Source organism: Oncorhynchus nerka, linkage group LG13 (assembly GCF_034236695.1).
Source record: "Oncorhynchus nerka isolate Pitt River linkage group LG13, Oner_Uvic_2.0, whole genome shotgun sequence".
In the NCBI taxonomy this organism is placed as follows: Eukaryota; Metazoa; Chordata; class Actinopteri; order Salmoniformes; family Salmonidae; genus Oncorhynchus; species Oncorhynchus nerka.
Genome location: NC_088408.1, coordinates 59856777 through 59875065, shown reverse-complemented (window position 1 = coordinate 59875065; position 18289 = coordinate 59856777). Strand labels below are relative to the sequence as shown.

The 18289-nt window shown below is 42.5% G+C and overlaps 1 protein-coding gene across 2 annotated transcripts in view; it reads left to right on the top strand.

Annotated features, from left to right (window-relative positions):
- The window catches only part of LOC115139747 (netrin-G2), a 58116-nt gene extending 53012 nt beyond the window's left edge, over positions 1-5104 (top strand). Inside the window, exons 3-6 of one of the 2 annotated variants that reach the window (XM_065026506.1) lie at positions 649-720; positions 1814-1981; positions 3551-3685; positions 4055-5104. In XM_065026506.1, the coding sequence (XP_064882578.1) occupies positions 649-720; positions 1814-1981; positions 3551-3685; positions 4055-4278 (599 nt within the window). In that variant the 3' untranslated portion in view covers positions 4279-5104. The remainder of the gene's footprint in view (positions 1-648; positions 721-1813; positions 1982-3550; positions 3686-4054) is intronic. The other variant, XM_029677481.2, reaches the window with a different exon arrangement.
- Positions 5105-18289: the final 13185 nt, after the last annotated feature.

Sequence of the window (18289 nt, the reverse complement as noted above, 5' to 3'; positions counted from 1 at the left end):
ATTAGAAGTCGTCTGTGTGTTTTGTCAAACCTAGAGCAGCTAATGTATTTTTGTTGTTGACAAGGATCATGTGGTACAGAATATGCCACATAGTATTGTGTGGGTGATTCTGTCACCACTCAGACTCCACTCATCAGCTGTAGCCGAACCAGTATTGCAAACTAAACATCTTTGCAATGGACTATGATTCCAATCACTTGATTTGGCACTAAACGGGAGAAACGGACTGAAGCTCATTTCGTGTTATGTTTAAATGTTAAAATAAAATAATTGTTACGTTTCCCTAATAAACACAACCCAGGTAGACATTTTATTGCTGGTGAGATGGATTGTCTGAATGGGACTGAGATGTTGTTCTTGTAGAGGAATGAATATCTACACTTTGTGAATGACTAAACGTTGTGGTAATATACAATACTGTGTGTTAATGTGTAGATTTCAATGGTTTATGGAATGTATGAGGTCTTTCTCTGTGAATCATGCAAGATGTCTGAGCAGTTGGCACCCTATTGTGTTTCAGGATTCCTTTGGCATCAATTGTATATGTTAGTAGCCATGATATTTCAGACACTGTGTAGTAGAGGCTTATACACATTGGCATGTTAGTATTATCTATAACACAGTTAAATAGATCCTTTATTTCCCAAGCGGTTGTAAAACTGTTGATTCCTGGTGGGTCCAAATACAGCGAGTCTAAGGTTGCATACGTCCAGTTTCAAGGTAAGACATGATTTACCACACTGAAGCTTTGAATCTGTTTGGACTAGAGAACTGTGGAAAAATGACCAAAGTTTGTCCAGTCTTTTTCCTTCATTCATTTGTCTTTTTGTTTTTTTTCCCCATGCGTTTTTATGTTGCACGTTTGGGTTTTGTTTGCTTCGTAAGGTAAGCAACTTATTTCCCCTCCATTTATAGTATTACTGTCGTTACCTTTTTATTGTGAACTTGTAATGAAATCTCAGAACCTATAGGGTCTGTGTCGCAACGGATTGTATAGTGTCATTTGTGTGGATTCCTTTGTGAGATAGTGACCATTCTTTCAACAATCTGTAGGGTAATATGCCCATTCATTTGTGATAAGCTGTTTTTGCCCCTCCCCCCGTCCCGTCCCCCCCGTCCCACTGCTCTACTCTGTGGTACAGCAGGTCTTCATATTACACCAGCAGCATCTTTTTAAATAGCGTGTCAATAATGAATCCCCTCTAAGCAAAGAGATGTAACATGATGCCTGATTAAATAACTAAACTGTCAGCTAAATCGTCTTGTACATTAGCATTCAAAACAATTTTATTCACATTCTTGTAGTATGATGGAACAAACCTAAAGCATTATAAGCTTCATTGTGACATCATATATATATATTGATTTACACCTAATTAAAATATTATATAATATTTTAATTAGGTGTAAATCAATTAATCAATCGAAAAAATATATAATGCAAACTAAATTGACACCTTGGTGTATTTGCTCTACCAATTGTTTTTATCCCTTGGTAAATCAATGTGCAGTATTCAGAGGCCTGATTGTTAGCTGGTTGAATACGGCAGATTTGATCTTATTGAGGTCAAGTGATTTCCCATGGGGCCACAAAGTAAGGAACTGGTTTCTGAACTAAGCATACTTCAGCTCTATATGGAGCTAGCTATGTCTTGCCTATTTGGCTTTTGTATGATGAGTGAAACAGTTTTGGGGTATACCTAAATCTCTGAGTGCTACCTCTGCATTTGAATAGGACTCCATTCCTCCTCTTCCTCTTCCTCATCCTCCAGCACCTTGTACTAACCCTACTCTGCTCTTCCCCCCCTGTCAGACTGCGAGTGCTATGGCCACTCGAACCGCTGCAGTTATATTGACTTTATCAACATCGTGACTTGCGTCAGCTGTAAACACAACACTAGGGGGCAGAACTGTCAGCACTGCCGACTGGGATTCTTCCGGAATGTCTCTGCCGAGCTGGACGATGAGAACGTTTGTATAGGTCAGTTAGGATCTCTCCTCACTGTCTCACCACGCAAACTCCACCCTCAACGCACTCACTATAAACAGCTATGAAGAGTTTAACCCGTTTGCCCATCACTGACATGTCCACACATACAGCATTTTACCACTGACTTTCTTCATGAACATTTACACATGGATATGCACGGTGGAAAAGGTTGATGAAGACGTTGATAAAGGCATAACAAGACAGCTGATCATTTTTGTATTGCCTTCAATCCCTACTAATTGCCTGCAAACCTCTGTGACGTGTCTCCTGTATGACCCCGTTGTAGCTCAACAGGATTAAAAGCCCGATCCTTCGACCATGCTAACGGCTAAAGAGAATCGTAGAAGCTTAGCTGATCATTAATTTAGAAATGCTTTGAAAACATACCATAGCAGCCTTTATAAAAATGCTAAGGAATTACAATTACACATGCAGGATATAAAGAGGTCAAGTGTCAGTGTACTTTCCCATATCTTCTGCCATACGTATTAGAATTGTGCTTGGTGGTGCCCATGCATTCTATTCCACTCCCCACTTATCATTGGGTAAGGTGAAAGTAACTGTACACTTAAAGAATACAGCCAGTGCCAAAATTGCATTTAACAATCACCAATTTTAAACAACATGTAACATTCGGGTGCATTTATAAACTATTTATTTGGACAGCAAAAAAATGACAATTTCAAACCAATGAGTTTTAATGGTTTAATTACTGATTTTTATACACATTTATAATAAATAGTCTTACCTTTTTTAAACCCATTATTATGTTTACCTTAAAGTAATATCAGAGCCATTCATCAGTGTAGTAACATTTTACTACACAAATACCACTACACATACCATTGCACTACCACAGCACAGTACCGAGCAGGAATGATTACAATGGCATACTGACACCTACTGGAGGCTCACTCAAACACAACTGGGTCGTGTTCATTTGGACATGCAACAGACAATGTTTTGCAACCAAAATAAAAATCAGCATTTCTTACTTGGAAAGTTATTCTGTTTGGTGCCAAATGAACACAACCCTGTTTTACCGGTTTCCGCTTGGGCAAAGCTGATATTTTTCTCAATGATTAAACAATGACGTCAGCTGAACTCTTAAAAAAACACGTTGTATGACATTTTATCCAAATAGGTTTGCCACAGAATTCAGTGCCAGTGTTATAAGACACAGCTGTGAATTGGGCCTGAAGTCTTCAGGCAGAAAACAAGACATACACTAGAGAACATGGCTTGAAGCAGGTATTACAGAGAAATAGTAAAGCAGTGCCTCATGCTGTCATTGTTTCCTCAGGGTGAGAGAGACGCCTTAGGGAACAAGTCAAAACCGACAACGCCTACATTTTCCCTTCGGGTAAAGAGATGAAATGTTCATAGAATCGTCAGTATCAAACGGATAGCCTACCACTGACCTATTCATCTTTATATGGGCACATGTGACCAGGACTAGTGAAACTGCCGTTTCAGCTAGATTGATGACTACTGATCTTAGATGTACTGTATTTCTACCCTCACTAAAGCAGTAATGTGTTGTTAATCCCTTTTGTGCAGAGTGTAATTGTAATCAGCTGGGATCCTTCCATGCTCGCTGCAACGACACAGGGTTCTGCCAGTGTAGAGATGGCTCCATTGGGCCGAAGTGTGAGGACTGCCTGCCTGGATACAGCTGGAGACAAGGTTGCTCCCGTAAGTGCGTGAGTGTGTGAAGGTGAAGTTAAATGAAAGGTAAAGTTAAGACCAGTAGCCTACAGTTGAGCAGTTTGCCAATTGAATGGGAATCAATGCACAGTGAGCTCCATGAGTCCTTTCAAGGTCATGTAACAATCTGGCAAGCTTCACTGTATAATCAGTCCTTCAACAGAAAATGTCAACCGTACAGGTAAGGTCAAAACAGGTGTCTTGTTAATGTATAGTACTCGTGGCCAAAACCAGTGAACGTTTCTCAGGGTGTCCTTCAGCGACTCTAGGCTTGAGTCATTCAGTGTTCACACTGATCCTATTCCCTTTGTTTCCTCCCTCCCTCCCTCTCCATCTCCTCCCTGTCTCATCTCGTAGCCAACGTCTGCGATGATGAGTTCCTGCTGTGCCAGAATGGAGGCACCTGCTTCCAGAACCAGAAGTGTCTGTGTCTGCCAGAGTATAAGGGGGTGCTGTGTGAGCAGCTGCTCTGCGAGGGAGAGAGGGGCTGCAGCGGTGCCTCTGCCTCCTACGTCAGCCTGGCCGCCATGCTGAGCTGCCTTCTAGCCAACGCCCTGCTTAGAATAGTCACTGCTTGCTGAGCCACAACCAGGACAGCTGGAGCACACCTGGCTGTAGTATTGGGACCCTCCACCCGCCGCGCTAACCTCAGTCTCACGGTGCCGTTGCATTCTGAAACATTGTTTGCGGGGCGCCAAGCCTCTCGTCGCCTCGCCACAATGAAACAAAGAGAGAGTTCCTCTCTGGCTCTCATTCTGAAAGCCAGTGCTGAAAGAATGTATACCAAAAAAAAAAAATCACTATCTAAGAAAAGTTTAAAGAGCAAAGAGTATTCTTTATGAAACAGTTTTTTTTCTTCTTGTCGTACATCTAAGTTTGTTCTCACTGAAATACTGCACTTAGCCAACTTGTTTTCTGAACGGAGATGGTTGTAATCACTGCTGAGGCCTACTAATGCCAAGTTTCTCTTACTCTCAAATTCACGTTTCCTTACTTTGCTGCATAGCCTGTTTGTTTCCTGGCAACCATCATTGAACTGAAAAGAGTGGGGAAATATGAGTAAAACATGTTTTAATCAGAGTTGATGTTTCAGTGGCTTGTGGTGGAGAATCAATTGTTGCATGGAAATCATGAAGCAAAGAGAGGGAGTATGACCTATCCAAATTGAACAAATCTATGTATATTTCAAAGGAAATATATGACTATTGTATATTAACATTGTTTGAATATTTTTGGTAGAAATTGTTATTTTTGTTCTAAGTAAACGTTATCATTCTAAAGAAAATGACCCATGAGCTTTTTACTACTGTAAACCTTTCTGAGAATGTGACTGTTAGAAGATTAGGATGATGTTCCTGATTCCATTGGATAAAGACAGTTGAAGGAATAAAGCGTGAAGGTTTGAAAGTTCAATCATTTGACTCCAGGGTTTTATCGCAACACACACACACTCACTCTCTCTAACACGTGAATATAATATTTCCCGGAAGAACACATTTCTGTAACATAGTTTTAGGCACTTCTTATTATATTGGATCTTGAGATCACGAACAAGAGCATTACCATTAATCCCTTATCAAATGTCTATAACAAAACATGTACAGTTGCAAGAGCTGCATTGATATATTAGTTGATCATTTTAGCTCGCACAACATGAAATCGTGGCGTTGATACTACACTATTGTGATTTTATACGTATCCTTATACTGTGCGTCACAAGCCTGCTATGTAAGTGAAATCAGATCTGGATATTCGTCATGAAATTCTGTTTGAAACTGCATATGGAATGTAAAAACCCATATCCAAAATGAACGTCTTCCCAGCTCTGGGTTTTAGCAGCCAATGATATTAGAGGACAGAGCTGTGCAGCACAATATAGGATTGATACACGACAAATCCTCAACGGAAGAAGAGCACCGCAGTTGGAATTATTTTGTGCTCGTGACCCATTTTGGTTCTATAAAATGTATATGATAGAGAGCCTACTAATTCAAAATGTAAATGTTTGCTCATTAACAGAAACATGACAAGTTAGGTCTTAGTTGTGTAAAGTGCTTCAGTAAAAATGCTTTAAACTGCTACTTAAGTAGTTTTTTGAGGGGGGGGGTAAATGTAATTTACTTTACTATTTATATTTTTGACAACTTTTACACTTCACTACATTCCTAAAGAAAATAATGTACTTTTCCCTGACACCCAAAAGTACTCTTTACATTTTGAATGCAGAAAAGGAAAATGACCCAATTCACACACTTATCAAGATAACATCCCTGGTCATCCCTCCTGCCTCTGATCTGGCAAACTCCTTAAACACAAATGCTTCATTTGTAAATGATGTCAGAGTGTTGGAGTGTGCCTTTGGCTATCCATATTTTTGTCTTAATTGTGCCATCTGTTATGCTTAAAATAAGGAATTTTAAATGATTTATACTCCTACTTTGAATTTTGATAATTAAGTATATCTTAGCAATTGCATTTACTTTTGATACTTAAGTATATTTAAAACCAGATACTTTAAGACTTTTACTTAATTTGTATTTTACTGGGTGACTTTCGCTTTTACTTGAGCCATTTTCTATTAAGGTATCTTTACTTTTATTCAAGTATGAAAATGGGGTATTTTTTCCACCACTGTTAGGTCTTCGCGGTTAGCCATCAGGACTCCAGCTACACTAGTCTTGGGTATGTGAACACACAGATCTTGCACTTGAAGGAATAGTGGTCTACTGATACTGAGTTATTAGTGGTGAGGGACAACGTTCATTTTAAATTGAATGAATTATGTTTGTTTGGTCGACTTTTAGGTATGGCTGTTAATATTCAGTATGAGTAAAGAATTTTGAATTAGTAACACTAACTTCACTGTGTGGGTATGTGGCCAACTCTGAAACAGAGACTGCATCCTCAGCAGGTACAATACTACTCTCTCTTATAGCCCAACAGCATCACTCATCTGAAATCTCTTCAACTACTACAGGGTAAGTGTGCACTCATAGGGGACACGCTATAACACCTGAGTGTGGAGTTCCCTTCTCAAATTTCTCTTCCACTAAATGATATGCTTAACATTCAAGCACTATGGCCATCATTGACATTTTTCAGTCAGGTATCAATCGGTCATTGGGCAAGGAAACAAAATGGATGTCCAAGAAACCTGGAGACAAATACAAGTAGAGGTCACGTCTCCTGATGGATGAGTCATTAGTGGACTCTTTTTCTGTAATACAACACCTCATTTCCATTATTGGAATGAAATCAACCATTTTCTTTTTAGACATGTCTCAACAAAGCCCACAATGACGAATCAAAGGTATTCACTCTGTTTGCAAACATACAATTATCAATTCCCAAAAACTAATAGAAAAAGAAAAGCAATATACCAAATGTAAAAGATAGTGTTTTCCATGATCATGAATCTCTGTATGTGACTTCCTTATACACTGCAGGAGAGCAGACCTTCTGACAGTGATGCTGTGGTTGGCACCTATCATCTTGGAGGGCACCTTCAATCCAGACATGAATGACCAACCCTAAACCTCACTATAGCAACTTTCGGTTTTCATTGTTGGAAAGTAAAGAGATTGATGAATTCAAAAACAAATGATAATACCTGCTTTTCTTATTGAAACTTCACTTATTGAACACCTCTGATTGGCAGGTACATTCACTTCCTTGATACATTTTTGGCAACAGCAGAGTATTTTGTTGGGCTCAGACTCCACTATTATATCTTCACTGACCAACCCCAGGAGGTTCCACCCTTTGGAAGGTCCCTTACCTTCGTCCTGGTACCCAGGTTTTAGGTCTCTCTCTAGAGGATGGAGAGTGTGCAAAGCTGTCATCAAGGCAAAAGGTGGCTACTTTAAAGAATATCAAATATCAAATATATTTGGAGTTGTTTAACACTTTTTGGATACTACATGATTCCATATGTGCTATTTCATAGTTTTGATGTCTTCACTATTATTCTACAATGTGGAAAGTAGTTTTAAAAAATGGTAAAACACATTGAATGGGTAGGTGTGTCCAAACTTTTGACTGTTACTGTATATATATTCCGGACATTACTCGTTCTGCTATTTCTTAATTTAAAACATTTCTTTTTTGGGGGGGGGGGGGGGGGTTGTGTGTATTGTGTGTATTGTTTTTGTATTGTTAGGAGCTAGAAACATAAGCATTTCTCTGAACCTGTGATCACTTCATCAAAATACGTGTACGAGACACATACAATTTGATTTGAGTTGATTTTGATTTGCTCTTACACCCAATATAATCATTTTTTGGTTCGAAAGGCACAAAAGGTGACAGGCAGAAATGTGGCTGAATAAATTAATTATAGACTGTCTACATATACCTTTGCATTTTGTTCCACGAAATGTGTTTGTCACATTTGTTGGTACAGTCAGAGCCATAAAATTGTAGCTCAGGACTATACCAGAGCCTACCAATACATAATTGGAGCAAACTAGATTCTGTATTGTACTTTTGAGATGTAGATTCTGTAATCATTATATCCATGCGCCCATTGGCCATTCCTGCCACACCCTGATCTGTTTCACCTGTCCTTATGATTGTCTCCACCCCCTCCAGGTGTCCCTTATTTCCCCCAGTGTATTTATCCCCGTGTTTCCTGTCTCTCTGTGCCAGTTTGTCTTGTATGTTTAGTCAAGTCAACCAGCATGTTTTCCCCTGTACTCCTTTTCTATTCTCTTTTGCTAGTCTTCCCAGGTTTTGACCACTGCCTGACTCTGGACTACTTTCCCAACTGCCTGATCATCCTGCCTGCCCCAACCTTGAATCTGCCTGCCCTTCGGTACCTATTGGACTCTGAACTGGTTTTTACCTTTTGCCTGTACACGACCATTCTCTTGCTTACCCCTTTTTGGATTAATAAACATTGGAAGACTCCAACCATCTGCATCCTGTGTCTGCACAGTCTAACCACTGCCAGCTAGCCTACAAAGTCAACAACGCAGCCACTGCCAGCTAGCCTACTTCAGCAGTACTGTATCATTTTAATAATTTTAGTCAATAAGATTCTTGCTACGTAAGCTTAACTTTCTGAACATTCGAGACGTGTAGTCCACTTGTCATTCCAATCTCCTTTGCATTAGCGTAGCCTCTTCTGTAGCCTGTCAACTATGTGTCTGTCTATCCCTGTTCTCTCCTCTCTGCACAGACCATACAAACGCTCCACACCGCGTGGCCGCGGCCACCCTAATCTGGTGGTCCCAGCGCGCACGACCCACGTGGAGTTCCAGGTCTCCGGTAGCCTCTGGAGCTGCCGATCTGCGGCCAACAAGGCAGAGTTCATCTCAGCCTATGCCTCCCTCCAGTCCCTCGACTTCTTGGCACTAACGGAAACATGGATCACCACAGATAACACTGCTACTCCTACTGCTCTCTCTTCATCCGCCCACGTGTTCTCGCACACCCCGAGAGCTTCTGGTCAGCGGGGTGGTGGCACCGGGATCCTCATCTCTCCCAAGTGGTCATTCTCTCTTTCTCCCCTTACCCATCTGTCTATCGCCTCCTTTGAATTCCATGCTGTCACAGTTACCAGCCCTTTCAAGCTTAACATCCTTATCATTTATCGCCCTCCAGGTTCCCTCGGAGAGTTCATCAATGAGCTTGATGCCTTGATAAGCTCCTTTCCTGAGGACGGCTCACCTCTCACAGTTCTGGGCGACTTTAACCTCCCCACGTCTACCTTTGACTCATTCCTCTCTGCCTCCTTCTTTCCACTCCTCTCCTCTTTTGACCTCACCCTCTCACCTTCCCCCTACTCACAAGGCAGGCAATACGCTCGACCTCATCTTTACTAGATGCTGTTCTTCCACTAACCTCATTGCAACTCCCCTCCAAGTCTCCGACCACTACCTTGTATCCTTTTCCCTCTCGCTCTCATCCAACACTTCCCACACTGCCCCTACTCGGATGGTATCGCGCCGTCCCAACCTTCGCTCTCTCTCCCCCGCTACTCTCTCCTCTTCCATCCTATCATCTCTTCCCTCTGCTCAAACCTTCTCCAACCTATCTCCTGATTCTGCCTCCTCAACCCTCCTCTCCTCCCTTTCTGCATCCTTTGACTCTCTATGTCCCCTATCCTCCAGGCCGGCTCGGTCCTCCCCTCCCGCTCCGTGGCTCGACGACTCATTGCGAGCTCACAGAACAGGGCTCCGGGCAGCCGAGCGGAAATGGAGGAAAACTCGCCTCCCTGCGGACCTGGCATCCTTTCACTCCCTCCTCTCTACATTTTCCTCTTCTGTCTCTGCTGCTAAAGCCACTTTCTACCACTCTAAATTCCAAGCATCTGCCTCTAACCCTAGGAAGCTCTTTGCCACCTTCTCCTCCCTCCTGAATCCTCCTCCCCCCATCCTCCCTCTCTGCAGATGACTTCGTCAACCATTTTGAAAAGAAGGTCGACGACATCCGATCCTCGTTTGCTAAGTCAAACGACACCGCTGGTTCTGATCACACTGCCCTACCCTGTGCTCTGACCTCTTTCTCCCCTCTCTCTCCAGATGAAATCTCGCGTCTTGTGACGGCCGGCCGCCCAACAACCTGCCCGCTTGACCCTATCCCCTCCTCTCTTCTCCAGACCATTTCCGGAGACCTTCTCCCTTACCTCACCTCGCTCATCAACTCATCCCTGACCGCTGGCTACGTCCCTTCCGTCTTCAAGAGAGCGAGAGTTGCACCCCTTCTGAAAAAACCTACACTCGATCCCTCCGATGTCAACAACTACAGACCAGTATCCCTTCTTTCTTTTCTCTCCAAAACTCTTGAACGTGCCGTCCTTGGCCAGCTCTCCCGCTATCTCTCTCAGAATGACCTTCTTGATCCAAATCAGTCAGGTTTCAAGACTAGTCATTCAACTGAGACTGCTCTTCTCTGTATCACGGAGGCGCTCCGCACTGCTAAAGCTAACTCTCTCTCCTCTGCTCTCATCCTTCTAGACCTATCGGCTGCCTTCGATACTGTGAACCATCAGATCCTCCTCTCCACCCTCTCCGAGTTGGGCATCTCCGGCGCGGCCCACGCTTGGATTGCGTCCTACCTGACAGGTCGCTCCTACCAGGTGGCGTGGCGAGAATCTGTCTCCTCACCACGCGCTCTCACCACTGGCGTCCCCCAGGGCTCTGTTCTAGGCCCTCTCCTATTCTCGCTATACACCAAGTCACTTGGCTCTGTCATAACCTCACATGGTCTCTCCTATCATTGCTATGCAGACGACACACAATTAATCTTCTCCTTTCCCCCTTCTGATGACCAGGTGGCGAATCGCATCTCTGCATGTCTGGCAGACATATCAGTGTGGATGACGGATCACCACCTCAAGCTGAACCTCGGCAAGACGGAGCTGCTCTTCCTCCCGGGGAAGGACTGCCCGTTCCATGATCTGGCCATCACGGTTGACAACTCCATTGTGTCCTCCTCCCAGAGCGCTAAGAACCTTGGCGTGATCCTGGACAACACCCTGTCGTTCTCAACTAACATCAAGGCGGTGGCCCGTTCCTGTAGGTTCATGCTCTACAACATCCGCAGAGTACGACCCTGCCTCACACAGGAAGCGGCGCAGGTCCTAATCCAGGCACTTGTCATCTCCCGTCTGGATTACTGCAACTGGCTGTTGGCTGGGCTCCCTGCCTGTGCCATTAAATCCCTACAACTCATCCAGAACGCCGCAGCCCGTCTGGTGTTCAACCTTCCCAAGTTCTCTCACGTCACCCCGCTCCTCCGCTCTCTCCACTGGCTTCCAGTTGAAGCTCGCATCCGCTACAAGACCATGGTGCTTGCCTACGGAGCTGTGAGGGGAACGGCACCTCAGTACCTCCAGGCTCTGATCAGGCCCTACACCCAAACAAGGGCACTGCGTTCATCCACCTCTGGCCTGCTCGCCTCCCTACCACTGAGGAAGTACAGTTCCCGCTCAGCCCAGTCAAAACTGTTCGCTGCTCTGGCCCCCCAATGGTGGAACAAACTCCCTCACGACGCCAGGACAGCGGAGTCAATCACCACCTTCCGGAGACACCTGAAACCCCACCTCTTTAAGGAATACCTAGGATAGGATAAAGTAATCTTTCTCACCCCCCCTTAAAAGATTTAGATGCACTATTGTAAAGTGGCTGTTCCACTGGATGTCATAAGGTGAACGCACCAATTTGTAAGTCGCTCTGGATAAGAGCGTCTGCTAAATGACTTAAATGTAAAATGTAAATGCATCTGGGTCTCCCCTTGTGCCTTGATAATTCCATAACACCAACTGAAGAAGATTGAAGAATAAACGAGAATGTGGAATTTTATGATACAAAATTAACTTTTTAGGTAGCTGCTTTTTGGAATAGCGGTTAAGACCTGGTCATTTTTATTTATTTTATTTTATTTCACCTTTATTTAACCAGGTAGGCAAGTTGAGAACAAGTTCTCATTTACAATTGCGACCTGGCCAAGATAAAGCAAAGCAGTTCGACACAGAGTTACACATGGAGTAAAACAAACATACAGTCAATAATACAGTATAAACAAGTCTATATACGATGTGAGCAAATGAGGTGAGATAAGGGAGGTAAAGGCAAAAAAAGGCCATGGTGGCAAAGTAAATACAATATAGCAAGTAAAACACTGGAATGGTAGATTTGCAATGGAAGAATGTGCAAAGTAGAAATAAAAATAATGGGGTGCAAAGGAGCAAAATAAATAAATAAATTAAATACAGTAGGGAAAGAGGTAGTTGTTTGCGCTAAATTATAGGTAGGCTATGTACAGGTGCAGTAATCTGTGAGCTGCTCTGACAGTTGGTGCTTAAAGCTAGTGAGGGAGATAAGTGTTTCCAGTTTCAGAGATTTTTGTAGTTCGTTCCAGTCATTGGCAGCAGAGAACTGGAAGGAAAGGCGGCCAAAGAAATAATTGGTTTTGGGGGTGACTAGAGAGATATACCTGCTGGAGCGTGTGCTACAGGTGGGAGATGCTATGGTGACCAGCGAGCTGAGATAACGGGGGGACTTTACCTAGCAGGGTCTTGTAGATGACATGGAGCCAGTGGGTTTGGCGACGAGTATGAAGCGAGGGCCAGCCAACGAGAGCGTACAGGTTGCAATGGTGGGTAGTATATGGGGCTTTGGTGACAAAACGGATTGCACTGTGATAGACTGCATCCAATTTGTTGAGTAGGGTATTGGAGGCTATTTTGTAAATGACATCGCCAAAGTCGATGATTGGTAGGATGGTCAGTTTTACAAGGGTATGTTTGGCAGCATGAGTGAAGGATGCTTTGTTGCGAAGAGTTTACAGTCTAACCAGACACCTAAGTATTTGTAGTTGTCCACGTATTCTAAGTCAGAGCCGTCCAGAGTAGTGATGTTGGACAGGCGGGTAGGTGCAGGTAGCGATCGGTTGAAGAGCATGCATTTAGTTTTACTTGTATTTAAGAGCAATTGGAGGCCACGGAAGGAGAATTGTATGGCATTGAAGCTTGCCTGGAGGGTTGTTAACACAGTGTCCAAAGAAGGGCCAGAAGTATACAGAATGGTGTTGTCTGCGTAGAGGTGGATCAGAGACTCACCAGCAGCAAGAGCGACCTCATTGATGTATACAGAGAAGAGAGTCGGTCCAAGAATTGAACCCTGTGGCACCCCCATAGAGACTGCCAGAGGTCCGGACAGCAGACCCTCCGATTTGACACACTGAACTCTATCAGAGAAGTAGTTGGTGAACCAGGCGAGGCAATCATTTGAGAAACCAAGGCTGTCGAGTCTGCCGATGAGGATGTGGTGATTGACAGAGTCGAAAGCCTTGGCCAGATCAATAAATACGGCTGCACAGTAATGTTTCTTATCGATGGCGGTTAAGATATCGTTTAGGTCCTTGAGCGTGGCTGAGGTGCACCCATGACCAGCTCTGAAACCAGATTGTATAGCAGAGAAGGTATGGTGAGATTCGAAATGGTCGGTAATCTGTTTGTTGACTTGGCTTTCGAAGAACTTAGAAAGGCATGGTAGGATAGATATAGGTCTGTAGCAGTTTGGGTCAAGAGTGTCCCCCCCCTTTGAAGAGGGGGATGACCGCAGCTGCTTTCCAATCTTTGGGAATCTCAGACGACACGAAAGAGAGGTTGAACAGGCTAGTAATAGGGGTGGCAACAATTTCGGCAGATAATTTTAGAAAGAAAGGGTCCAGATTGTCTAGCCCGGCTGATTTGTAGGGGTCCAGATTTTGCAGCTCTTTCAGAACATCAGCTGAACGGATTTGGGAGAAGGAGAAATGGGGAAGGCTTGGGCGAGTTGCTGTGGGGAGTGCAGTGCTGTTGACCGGGGTAGGAGTAGCCAGGTGGAAAGCATGGCCAGCCGTAGAAAAATGATTATTGAAATTCTCAATTATGGTGGATTTATCAGTGGTGACAGTTTGTCAGTGGTAACAGTGGTAATAGTTTGTCCTAATTATTTTGGTGCGTAAAACATATTTTATCTGTTCTAAATGGTTTCTCACTGGGCATGGATGTCATCGGTGTTGCTTGTAACATCAGACTGTTACCATGGTTACCACGTGACGGAAATGTTATCGTTTGTGCTTTTTCAATAACCAATTTCTGTGTTCTATTCATGTGCTTTTCTTATAACTATTTTTGTGTTCATGCAAGTGACTGATTGAACGAATCTTCACTATCAGTATTTGCAATTTAGCAGTACGCCCAGAACCTTGTTTTGAGAACGATATCTCAATTTCACTGTCTCAGCTTAGAGAGAAGATGCCTCGTGAGGTATTGGTCTGTCACATGCATGACCCAGTTTTGGTCGTTCACGTGAATGATGCAAAAATGAATGATGAATTAATTACGAATAAGTTAAATCATGCAAATAACTTGTCTGTATATAAGAGAACTAACGGGACTGCCCCGGGAGAGCTCCTCATCGACATGTGTACTTGGTGCATTGAGTTGGTTTGAACCTCTCCAGCACGCTGTTAATAAACAATGATTAATTTAAGATTGACCTAGAGTTTCAATGTGTAGAATTTCAGCGACAATTTTGCTTCATGAACAGCGATGATTGATTCGGCATGCGGAGCGTTCGAGTGGGGGTCTGCTAGGAAAACAGGTGGCGCATTTTGTGAAGCGTGAGGGAAATTCCCGTCTGACCAAAAGAGGGACAAGACCCTTACTGTGAGCTGCCGAGGAGGAGACACATCATCTGTGAACAATTGAGGGACATGTCTTCTGATTTCAGTAAGTCAATTTAAATAAATGTATGTAAAAAAATGTGAAACATAAAAATAATTAAACTAAACATAATATGTAGAAGGGGGGTACCACTAAGTCAAGTAATAGCACAAAGTGAATGTGGATGGGAAAGCTGTGTGAGTGTGGAGTTACTGAGTGAATGTGTGAAAGTGTGTGTTATTCTTTATGTATGCGGCAAAACTATACAATCTATAGGGACCATGGTATTTATGATTACAAAAACTACTGAGACTATAGATACGCGAGACTATAGATACTATAGAGAGTATAATGTTTACATACCCTACATTACTCATCCCATATGTATATACTGTACTCTATGCCATCTACTGGATCTTGCCTTTGCTGTTCGGCCATCGCTCATCCATATATTTATATGTACATATTCTTATTCATTCCTTTACACTTGTGTTAAAAGATAGTTGTTGTGAAATTGTTAGATATTATTGCATGGTCGGAACTAGAGGCACAAGAATTTCGCTACACTCGCATTAACATCTGCTAGCCATGTGTATGTGACCAATACATTTGATTTGATTTGTATAGCTACTGTAGAGACTATGGCGACTATAGAGGAAATGCTTCAGTGATACATATGACAGAAGAAGGCTAGAGCTAGTCTTATTAAGAAGTCTAGAGCGAGGGAAAGTCACAGTACCATAGAAAGCCCCGCTGACAGCTGCCTGTTGGCATTTATAAAAGAAGTGTCTACATGGTCTGCAGCTAGAAAAAATAACACGTGGTGTTATAATATATATATGTATAATATAATATATACTGTATGTTTAAAAAAAAATCCCAGCCCCCTTCCCCGCAGGAGGCCTTTTGCCTTTAGTAGGCCGTCATTGTAAATAAGAATTTGTTCTTAACTGACTTGCCTAGTTAAATAAAATAAAATAATAATAATAATAATAATTTAGCTGACATCTTAACTTTAGCTCATTTATATTCATTATTATATGAAAATCATTATTTACAAGTTAATGGCGAGCCAATTACAGAAAATAGCTTATGGTTGTGAGTGTGATGAAAAAAAGCAGGGCATTCTACCGGAGAATTTTAGAACTTGGACACTGTCTCGTTGGCCTAATGTTATATCCTAATATGACGTTGGTGCAGGTCATGTTGTTCTTCACATTACCGTCTCTGGTAAACACACTATATCAAATAAACTCTAAGTATATATGTCACATGCACAGGATACAGAAGATGTAAACGGTACAGTGAAATGGTTACTTGCATAGTGGAGTCTTTTGTTTAGACATGTAGCTAGCTAGCTAAACAATGAACCATAGTCCCAACTCATAACATTACTACCCTGCATTAATCTGTTTTTAGCTAAAACTAACCAACTTAGTTCAACGTTAGCTAGCTAGGTAATATTAGGCTATAACTAGTAATGCAAATGGCTCTGAGATGAGAATAATGCTACTACACAGATCATACACGTAACATTAGCTAGCAACTCCCTCCACATATTTATTTTAAACACCAGAATTTTCTCCATCTCCTTTGCTATCATACTCTGCTTCCACCGGACATTCCACTGATTTCAAAACTCGGTCCTCCAGAAAGTGGAGAGCATCTTTCAAAAAAGCTGCGTTAGAAAGTATTACCTACATATACTGAGCAGTTTATGTTATAGACAGAAGCGTTCTACATGGCAGACCAATCCGAACTCATCTCTCGGCATGTTCAGCTTATCCATTATCTCAGCCAATCATGGCTAGTGAGAAGGTCCCTGTCTTTTTCTGTGGCTAAACCAACCAGGCTCGTAATTTAACAATTGTATTCGTATTTACAGATGGCATTCAGGTTTGGTATTAAGGCACAAGAAAGTTAACATTTTCCAAAAGGCATTTTGGTGAAAAATAAATGTTTAAGTTCAAATGCCTCTCATGTGATGTAGTGAAGCGCACCGTATGCCTAGTTTCCTGAAACGAGTCACATACTGTATGTAGCCTTAGAAAACAAGGTTCATGCCTAAGACACTGCATTCCAGTGCTAGAGGTGTCACTACAGATCTGGATTCAATCCTGGCCTGTGTCGCAGTCGGCCGCGACAGGGAGACTCATGAGGCGGTGCGCAATTGGCCCAGCGTTAGGAGAGGGTTTAGCCGGCCATGATGTCCTTGTCCCAACGCGCTCTAGCGACTCCTGTGGCGGGCCGGGCGCATGCACACTGACTTAGTTGCCTGTTGGACTATGTTTCCTCCGATACATTGGTGCAGCTGGCATCCAGGTTAAGTGAGCAGTGTGTCAAGAAGCAGTGCGGCTTGGCAGGGTCGTGTTTCGGAGGACACATGGCTCTCGACCTTCGCCTCTCCCGAATCCGTATGGGAGTTGCAGCAATGGGACAAGACTGTAACTACCAATAGGACATGATGATATTGGGGAGAAAAAGGGGTAAAAAAGAAGGAAACAAAATGTCATAGATAATTTCTGAAATAGTTTCTTCCCATTATTGATAAACATGCACCTGTTAAGAAACGGACTGTTAGAACTGTTAAGGCTCCATGGATTGATGAGGAATTGAAAAACTGTATGGTTGAAGGAGATGGGGCAAAAAGAGTGGCTAATGAGTCTGACTGCACATTTGACTACAAATTGAGAAATGATGTGACTAATTAAAAAAAAAACTGGATTATGAAAGCCAAGATCAATGATATAAAGAATTATGGAAAAAAAACAGAGTATATTAAATTAAATTATGGGGAGAACGACAAATTCAACTCCATCTTTCAACGAATCAGAGGGCTTATTCATCACAAAACCATTTGATGTTGCCATTTATTAGAATGATTACTTCATTGACAAAGTGTGTATGTACTGACGTACTGTATGTGTAACTGATAGATGCACACTCACACACTACATGTTAATGTTTTTAATGGGGCTCCAAATAAATCAATTAAATCAAATCAAAATCAAATGCACGGCCCCATGTCGCAAGGATCTGTACACAACTCCTGGAAGTTTAAAATGTCCCATTTCTTCCATGGCCTGCATACTCACCAGACAAACGTGGCAAAGAAATGTACTTTATGCCTGAATACAAAGCGTTATGTTTTGGGCAAATCCAACACAAAACATCACTGAGTACCACTCTTCATATTTTCAAGCATGGTGGTGGCTACATCATGTTATGGGTATGCTTGTCATCGGCAAGGACTCAAGTTTTTTTTAAGGATAAAAAGTATAGAGCAAAGAATAGGCAAAATCCTAGAGGAAAACCTGGTTCAGTCTGCTTTCCAACAGACACTGGGAAACAAATTCACCTTTTAGCAGGACAATGACCTAAAACACAAGACTAAATATACACTGGAGTTGCTTACCAAGACAGCAATGAATGTT